We start from the raw sequence: 9,610 nt of genomic DNA on the forward strand, positions 1-9,610 counted from the left end.
AATCAAATTCAAATCAAAATTTAACACGAAATCAATATACATGAATACATGAATTAAAGAAAAACAATCTAAGTAGCAAATCCGTGGCTAGCTTTACTAACCCAATAATCCTCGTGGATTAGGTTCTTGACGGCCCAAATTATGAACAAACACTTGACATCTACAACATGATATATACTCCCTCCGTTCCAAATTATAAGTCATTCCAACTTTTTTAAAAAGTCTAACCATTTTATATTTGATTGAAAGAATCACAAAGGTTTATGGCACCGAATAGATATACTATGAAAATATATTTAATGAAAAACTAATGATACTTATTTGGTATCACGAATGTTAGTAATTTATTGTATAAATTTGATCAAACTTGAGATGCTTTGACTCTCCAATAAAGTTGGAATGACTTATAATTTGGAACGGAGGGAGTATATCTCAATATAATACCACATCGCTAGTGGAACAGACCACATCTCAATATAGAAGCACATACTCCTAGCCACCTGGATTCAGCGGACCGAGATGCAGACCCATAATCACGAATATCAGAAGCTATGGCGACCCATCAAGGGGAAAGAAAGGAACAACGCCCCAGTTGAAGGAAAGTAAAGAACTTACGGATCTCGCAATGGCGGCCACATGGTCCCTCGATTTGCTTGGGGGAGAGAGAGCAGAGAGGTGAATGGATAAGGAACCTGTTGTGGTCTATGGATTGCGTTGGCTGTTGGGATAGGAACAAAATTCTCACGACCGCTCCTTTTTTAATTTTTTTAGTCGGGCGGTTCTTGAGATATTTTTAGCCATGCACAAAACCATATCCCACCTGACGTGTTAGGATTGTTTAAAGGTCTACCCGAGTGATTGTTTGATGGTATTTTATGATATTTTGATGGTATGTCATAGGTTTTAAAATATTTTTACATAAATTTGATCAAATTTAAGATAGTGTGATAAGAACAAATTTAAATATAGGTATATTTTAGGATGGATGGAGTATTGTTTTGACGATCGTGAAATGAATTATGAAAAATCAAAAGTGTGACTTCAAGTCGCTCAACTCCTAATTCAAAACATACTTCACGTGTTTTCAGAGATTATGCCTAGGACAATAGCACACATTATAATAGCAATTCGGCACTTTAACTTTGAAATTGGTCTAGACTAAACTCCATTGTGTTAAATAAACATTATTTTGATAGAACAAAAATTGTATAAATCTCATAAACAGGTAATAGAATATGTATTAACCGTAGCAATGCACGGTCACCGTGCTAGTAAACAATATAGTATTAGAAATTATTGACCTCTTTTTGTCAAAAATACATTTAGTAAACTACTCTTCTTTTTCTACAAACAGAAATATGAAAAAAAAGACAAATGGAAATATAGTGAAAACACGAAAGCCACAAACCTCTCACAAGCCCAAAACCCTAGCTCCCCTTTCAAGTTTCATCTCCCCCCCTCCGAAGCTCCGAGCTCTTACAGTGCCACCGCCGCTAGGCGCTAGCTCGATTCCCGCATCCATGGTGCTCGGGCTCTACCCCTTCGCTGATGTCGCCGCCGACGGTGCTCCCCGCCTCGACGCGACCGCCGAAGAGGAGCTCGTCCGCGTCGAGCGCGCCGCTGCGCTCGCCCTCGGCCCCCGCGCGCCGGAGCCCCCCGGGACCCTCTTCCTCACAACCAGGAGAGTGATCTGGATCGGTGAGGGCGGCAAGGGCTACGCCGTGGACTTCATCGCCGTCTCCCTCCACGCCGTATCGCGCGACCCCGAGGCGTACCCATCCCCCTGCATCTACACGCAGGTTAATTTCGCGACCTCCTAGTTAGATGGTTTCTGATTTGAGTTCTAGTTGCTTCTCATTTCTGTTAATGAAGTTACATTTATTGCATTGAAGAAAATGATAGTAGATTTGGTAGTATTATCTATATGTATACCAGCACATAGCCACTGGAATGCAAGCTTGGGCTGGGCTTATTGCACATATGACTCATATGAGAGAGATACTAGCCATGTGCTGGACAAAATTAATTGAGGCGAATATGGAGCACATGGCTTCAATTTGACGGCAAAAATAAATTAATGTGATATTCACACTATGAGATGGGGTTTGAAGTACTGATTTGAAGTTATTGGGTAGCTTGCCAGTTGGAGCCATCTGAGTGGGGATAAGTGTTGCATGTGATCCTCATTAGACTACTAGTTTATTTATACCAGAGATCATTAATACTTATTTAAACGTCTTATTGGCAGTTGCAGTTGATTGATGATGGATTGGCGAGCACAATTGTGTCAATCCTTATTTGGTGGTGTTGGTCAGTATGGTTGATTGATGTCATGTTTAGTTTCTTTTGTTTTAGTTTGGAACATCTGTGGCACTAGCTTTTGGCTCCAACCTGTTGGCCCTTGCATAGAAAGTTTTTAAATGCTGTAAACTGTTGCTATCCCTTTTATGTTAATGAAGCAGAAGTAACTTTCAAATGCTACCTCATCTAAAATGCTAACTTGGTTTATGGGACTTTTAGGTTCGATATGAGTCTTCCAAATATGAGATACGTTCATTCTAATATGCACATGATCAACTGTATATCACTTTTTCCATTATAGTAATTGTTTATTTCAGTCAGGAATGACCTTTGTTGCAGAACTTTAATTCATATTCCTGCTTCGTGCTAAGCTTGTATGTTTATTTGGCCTATATTTAATTATTTTGTGGCCCACCTTATTTGTTTTGGCAAGTAGGTGTTTAAAATAATTTTGCATGATATGTTAATGCGTGCTGCCAGAGTGTTTTTTCCCCGTAGTTTCTTTATCATATAGTGTTAGTTGATTTTACAATGCAGTGAATACGAGCATATGGTTTGGAGATGACTTCTTTTTTTAAAGTAAACTCTCTGAAGGTTGAGCACATTTACAATTATCATCAATAGATGTAGGCATGTAGGATGGTTTCTGCTAGAAAATGGTCTAAGTCGGCATCTGCCATATCATTCCTGTGTGCTGATTCTGTTGTAGATTAGGATTTCTGTATTGGGTACTAGGGAGTCCAAGTAGTTGTAACTATGGTTTTCCTTTGCTAACTCGTTTCAAGTATAGGGGTTTTTTACATCAGGGTTAGTTCTTACCGGTTACTGGTACTGCCTTCCTGTATCAAATGTCTGAATTTGTTAGTTGTTTCATTTTTCGGCATGATTTAAGAAGTATGACCAGGCATGTTGTTTGGAGTTATATTCGATGAAGAAAAGATACAAATTCAACCTACCTGGGGTGTTGTGGCTAAAATAGCAAATCAAAGACAGAAAGGCTGTTTGCAACTAGATTTGATCTTAACCGCATCAAATTTTGTGGATTAGGCATATTGGCATTAGGTTATTCACAGCATAAACAAATGCTCTTGATATTTTCTCCAGTGCCTCCTTGTCTAGTATAGTTGCTGTGACAATTATTCTTTGTTCTAAATCCTGTTACACCTACAAGAAAACAATATTTTGCTGTGCTCCATTTGTCAGTTTAAGAGACAAATCTATGCACTATCATTTTATAATTGTATTTTTTTTGTTTACTCTGTCCATGATACAATTTTTCCAAGGGAAATAATTTAAGAAATCCTTGTTGAATTTGTGTCTATCATATTTATGTTGCATGTTTTCGTTTTATATTTTAGAAACTTGTGCCAACCTATCTACCATGACATTTTGTTTTTCAAAAAAGGAATATTCTCCTTTCTGTACACAAAGTCAGTAATGTTGATGTAAAAAATATAATTAACATCGCGTCAACGTAAGTAATGTTGATGGGGATGCAATGAAAAAGCCTTTTTGCCCAAGCAAGTTGGGTAGGCTAGAGCTGAAAAACCCACAGGAGTCGCTATCCTTTTTGTTAGTGGCTCTTGCTGGGTTAATCTCTTGCCTACCCAACTTGCTGAGATGAAGGGCTCTGTTGTTGTTGTACCCCCATCAAGCTCTGCATATCCCGTGAATCAATTTAAAGTCTCTGATACATAGGAGATAGTTTGTGTCATGTTCTTGTACTAACATTTTGTCATTGGACTTTGAAGATTGAGACAGAAGCTGGCTCTGATGAGGAGTCCGATGAATCAGATTCTGAAATAAATGGAGAAATAGAGGTCTCAAAAGTCACAGAGATGCGTATCATACCTTCGGATCCTGGTCAATGTATCCTTTTTGTGGTAGATTGTCTAATCAAGATGTTTGTTTATTTTAGGGCAATTTTTATCTCATGCTCCTATACTGGGTTTCAGAGTTACTGCATTTTTTTTGCTGAGAACTATAGGGATTCATTTCATGATCCTTTTATGCATTATTTGGTATGATCACTCAAGTTATTTGTGCATTCTTATTACTGTAATGACTAGTGCTTATTTTTTTTTATCTTCTTAAAGAATACTTCATCACATTATATTTATAGTTATGCTGTAAATGCTTTATTCAACATAACATAGAAGTTCTATCGTGTAATGGTAATGAATTTGGTTGAATCATGTTTCTAGATTCATTTACAAATATATATTGTTTTCCATCAACAGTATGTCAGGAATGAACATATTTGCCTAATTAGGAAGGGCATATTAGTTTTCCCATTTGATGTATCCCCAGAGTGGTTCCAAATTCCAAGTACGCAGTAAAATGCCATATATATGAATATCAGTGTACTTGTATCTTTGTATTGAATGAGCCTTAGGACACCTTTTGTCGTTTTGCTACTTTGCATAGTGCTAGGATGGACCATGCAAACTATGAAACTACTATGGTCCTTCTGGAAGATATTCATTTGCATTTCCAACTGAACACCTTTTGTCATTTTGCTACTCTGCATAGTGCCAGGATTGACCATGCAAACTATGAAACTACTATGGTCATTGTGGAAGATATTCATTTGCATTTCCAACTGAATGAATTTCATTGTGGCAACTATGTCAATGAAGGGACTTGTACAATTTCGTGATCATTCTATGTTGTCTATATATCTTGGATCCTTGACAGACTTTTCAGTGGATGGACTCTTTGAAGCATTCTCCCTCTGTGCTGAGTTGAACCCTGATCCTAATGCTGGTATGTTATTGCTATAAGCTCATAGTTTGTATACCTTTGAAAATAGGGGGACACCTCTTTCATTGATGATGGTGCACAGGCACCATCCAAGGAAAGTTTTCAATAGTACTCCCTCCATCCCAAATTACTATTCGCTTTGGCTTTTCTATATTCATAGCTTTTTCTATGCACCTAGATATATGTTATGTCTAGATACGTAGCAAAAATCATGTACCTACGGAGGGAGTAATCAGCTAAATTTTTTTTTTCTCGAACAACGCAGGAGAACTGCGCGTCATTTCATTAAGGTAGAAAAAATACACGAGTTAGGAGAGACCCAACACGAGCACCGGGACACCACAGACACACACCCTTCAAAACACTAAGCTTCTTTGGATGCGACCCTGGCAAACCTGCCTGGACCAGGCAGCAACCCCAGGCGTTGGATTTTGAGCGCCTGGGGTCGGATGGTGCTGCCTGGCCGGCAAGCTGCCTGGCAGGCAGCAACCAAACAAGCCTTAAGATTACAGCCTCACCACAGAAACAAAGAAAAACAACCAACACCTCCAGAGCTTTAAGCTCTTGGAGCTAACGACCTGAGCACAAGCTCATGGAGCTGTGATGCCCCTGCAAAGCACCAGAAGCCTCCCTCCGTGCTAACAGACCTAATAACCTCCTGAATGTTGGGCCTCACATTTTCAAACACACAAGCATTACGATGCTTCCATACCTCCCAGGCCACCAAAATTATTAGGGAATTGAGGCCCTTACACACTTACTTTGGGACAGCAGCGATCGATTTCCTCCACCAGCCTGGGAAACGAGTCACTGAAGGTTCTGGCGTCAACTGCAGCAGGCCTAACTGCTTAAAAATCAGGGCTCACACTTGGCGTGAGAAAACACAGCCCACCAGTAGATGATGTATTGTTTCCTCAGTCTCACAGAAGGGACAGGTTTCTGGATGTGCACCGATCAGCTGTCCACAGCTGGTTATGAAACATGAGCCAGATGAAAACTTACAACGCGGGGGAGCCCAGCTTTTCCAAATTCTCCTCCAAGGTCCGAACTTGATTGTTCCCACAAAGAGGGCTGCATAGGCTGACTTACTGTAAGAGCCAGTCTGTGTTAACTTCCATTTGTATTGATCTACCTCTTGCTGCAGGACTAGACCATGCACACCCACCCAGGAGGGCTAAAACCTATAGTTTTGAAGCAAGAACCACCGTCTTGAGTGTGCAAGGTGCTCAAGAACAAGTAAGGGATGAGCGCTTTGTTGCACCTGCGGATACGTTTTCTTGCTGGGGAAGGCTAGTTTGATCGAGGATTGGAGAGGAGAGGTGGAATAAAAAGCTCGGGATGGATTTTGGAGTCTTTGTGCGAGCTGTATGCGGTGAGAGTCGCACGTAGCATATCCCAAATTTGGAGATATTCAATCAAGACCTCCACTGTAAGAGCCCCTTTGATATCCACCACCCATCTTCTGTTTTGCAATGCTTGGGCCACAGTCCGCCTCTTGGCTGTTTGTTTCGTGACTGGTTTGAACTAGTTAGGAGCAATCTCAGCCATGGTATGGCCATCCAGCCACCTATCTGTCCAAAACCAGATTTCCTCCCCATTTCCAACGACGGCATCCACTACTACGTCAAAGAGCGCCTGGGCCTTGCGAGGGACAGACTGGAAGACCAGCCCATGGCCTCCCAGGGTCTGTCTTTTGCGCCCATAACCAGCGGATCCTTAGTGCCCAGCCAAGAAGTTCGAGGTTATGAATCCCGAGTCCTCCATATTCAAGTGATCGCTCTACTTTTTCCCAAGCCACCAGACAGTTACCCCCATTTGCCTGTTCTTATCCCTTCCAAAGGAACCCTCGCCTTCTTTTATCAACAGCCTTGAGAAACCATTTCGGAAGGTCCATGGCTATCAAAAGATAAACTGGCACAGCAGTCAAAACCGCACGTACCATAACCAGACGCCCCGCTCTATTCATAAGAGATACCTTCTAACCTGGGAGGTAATCTGCCACCTTATCAATTAAAGGCAGCAACACCTCTTTGGTTGCCTTGCCGATTGTGAGTGGGAGGCCAAGGTAAGTGCAGGGGAAAGCCTTGATGGAGCAAGAGAGAACATCAGCAGTGAGCACCATCTCTTCATCAGAACAGTGAATAGGGGAAACTGAGCTCTTGGACAGTTGGTTCTGAGTCCAGAGGCATGTCCAAACAGTTCAAGGAGATGTCTGATGACGTTCAGATCCAAACTGTAAGGTCTCAAGAATATTACTGCATCATCTGCATAAAAGGAGACTCGATGCCAGGCTTGCTGAATGGCTAACGGTTCAACAGCTCCTTCATAGTGGCATACTCGACCAAGGAATTCAGAACATCCATGATCAAAACGAACAACATAGGTGAGAGTGGGTCACCTTGTCCGAGGCCTTGATGATGAAAAATAGTCTCCCCTGGCTCCCCATTCACTAACACTTGTGTGGAGGTAGAATCAGCTAATTTTGACCACTTTAAACTGCTAGCAATGGTCAATTATACATTTGTGAACCCTTATATTTTCTTGTAGCTTTGCTTTGTTTGAAAATGGCACTTTTCATGTGTTTTTCCAATTGTCAGAGAGTGACGAAGAGAATGGCTGGGTTCATGGTGATGAAGGTGATGAAGATATGACAGATGGTAAGCATTCTTTCTGCATTTCTGCTGCAGGTTTTCTGCCAAATCTTGAGCATAACATTTATGTATTTTTCTTGCATTCAGGAAGTGATGCAGAGTTTTCAGATGTCAACCCAATAGGTCAAACTGATGACCGCGACATTACTCATGCTGTAGTTGAGGTCAGCATTGTTGTTAAATACTATTAAACTTTCCATTCCTCCTTTTCATGATTAACTTAAACATGCAATACAATTCTTCATTCAATGGAGAAATCGATTTTGTTTAGTCTTTTCTTTTATGAGAGCAACACTTCTGTTTAGACTGATTTTTAGTTTTTTCTTTGATCTGCCAGTGTTAACTACTCCCTCCATCCCAAAATACTATTCGTTTAGACTCTAAGGGTGTGTGTGTGCGCGCTTAAGGGCTCTTCCTCTTTTTTTTACTATAATGATACGCAGCTCTCCTGCGTGTTCGAGAAAAAAAAAATAACATCTGCTACGTATCTAGACATACTATATATCTAAATACATATCAAAAGCTATGTAACTAGTAAAGCTATGCTACATATCCACTTTGTGACCTGTCTTTCTAAATTTTCCCACCTTTAATTTGTTCAATGTTTCTTTAAACTTTGCATCTTCTGCTACCTGACCACTAGGCTAGAGGCCTTTTCGCCAAACTCACTCCTTGATCCATTAAATCCAAATCCATCTTTCTTTTATTACCCTGATTGACACGTTTTTAACACAAGTGGTCTCTATACGTGCAGCTCCAGATCAATGACCAACGTTTTCAGGATGCAGAGGAAGCAGACGAGGAGAGCAACAGAAACTGGCATTAGGAATCATTTTATTACCCCTCCTCAAGGGAGCCATGTAATTGGTTCATTGTACATTGCCATTGATGCAGCATAGCATGCCATGCCATAGACTTCAGTTCCTTTTATTTTCCTTCTCTTCTCCTGACGCCATGACATCCTGTGGGCCATCTTGTAAACATGCATCAATGCCAACATATCTGTGAAAAGGTCTTGCTACTGGTCAAGAAATATTTTAGTTGTAGAGCATGCTATAGATAGAATCGGGATGAAAGAGCTACTTTCGATGGTTGTTATGGAATGGGATGCGCAGGATCTGGTAGCGGGCACAACATTAAGCCTTATTGTTCGAAGGTAACGTGATATGGCAGCCATTTCTTTGTGTGAATTGTGGTATGGTTTTGATTGGTATGAAAATAATTGGTGCAAACTATGTTACCCTGGTACTTCAACATGACCCCATATTACTTATCTGATACGCATGCGTATCTGTATTCTATATGGCCTTGTGCCCTTAATTTTTGGAAAAAACCGACGTATTCGTGTATTCCTTATCAGGCCGATACTGATACACGTATCGGTATTGGTGCTGCATAGGGTGCAAATAACTGAAGTCAAACGTACAATTGTAAGCTGCAGGCAGGGGTATGGTCTGCGCCAAGAGAAAATTCACATTACAATTCATTTAGAATGGCATAAGTAAACAGGAATCTGGTGAATAATGCGGTGATGCTCCCGTCGTGCTAAGGTTATTCAGTGTTTGTGTTAAAAGTTGAAAATTGGATTTGCATTCTTATATTAGGAAATGTACCAATTTTTTACTAAAATTTAAAAAGATGTAAAGGTCACGTTTATGGAGGCAGGGGCATGTTTTAGCCGGCGCAAGGGACCTATAACCTATTGCATGCAGTATGTTCATGAGCTAACATCTCTTAACAAAAAGAGCAACAAAAACAAGACCTTATTACCACAAGAAGTGAATAAATCTCTACCTGTTTAAATAGAACAAAAAATATAGATTATGAAAATGTTTTATCATTTCACGGAAGGGCAGGGAGGATCAAGCTTAAAAGGAGCCGTAAGAGGTGACTAA

General features: G+C 40.6%; 1 protein-coding gene across 1 annotated transcript; it reads left to right on the forward strand.

The window, feature by feature from the left end:
- The first annotated feature begins 1,407 nt into the window (after nucleotides 1–1,407).
- Nucleotides 1,408–8,963, forward strand: LOC101779334 (chloride conductance regulatory protein ICln). Its single transcript, XM_004983275.3, has 6 exons — nucleotides 1,408–1,799; nucleotides 4,053–4,170; nucleotides 5,008–5,067; nucleotides 7,662–7,721; nucleotides 7,803–7,879; nucleotides 8,470–8,963. The coding sequence occupies exons 1-6, from the start codon at nucleotides 1,521–1,523 to the stop codon at nucleotides 8,539–8,541; spliced, it is 666 nt and encodes a 221-aa protein (XP_004983332.1). The 5' UTR covers nucleotides 1,408–1,520; the 3' UTR covers nucleotides 8,542–8,963.
- Nucleotides 8,964–9,610: the final 647 nt, after the last annotated feature.

This window comes from Setaria italica, chromosome IX (assembly GCF_000263155.2).
Source record: "Setaria italica strain Yugu1 chromosome IX, Setaria_italica_v2.0, whole genome shotgun sequence".
Lineage (NCBI taxonomy): Eukaryota > Viridiplantae > Streptophyta > Magnoliopsida > Poales > Poaceae > Setaria > Setaria italica.

Coding starts and splice junctions, on each gene's coding strand:
- LOC101779334 (XM_004983275.3), top strand. CDS start 1,521: ATGGTGCTCGGGCTCTACCCCTTCGCTGATGTCGCCGCCGACGGTGCT. Junction 4,171..5,007: donor ACCTTCGGATCCTGGTCAAT/GTATCCTTTTTG, acceptor CAGACTTTTCAG/TGGATGGACTCTTTGAAGCA. Junction 7,880..8,469: donor TTACTCATGCTGTAGTTGAG/GTCAGCATTGTT, acceptor CTATACGTGCAG/CTCCAGATCAATGACCAACG.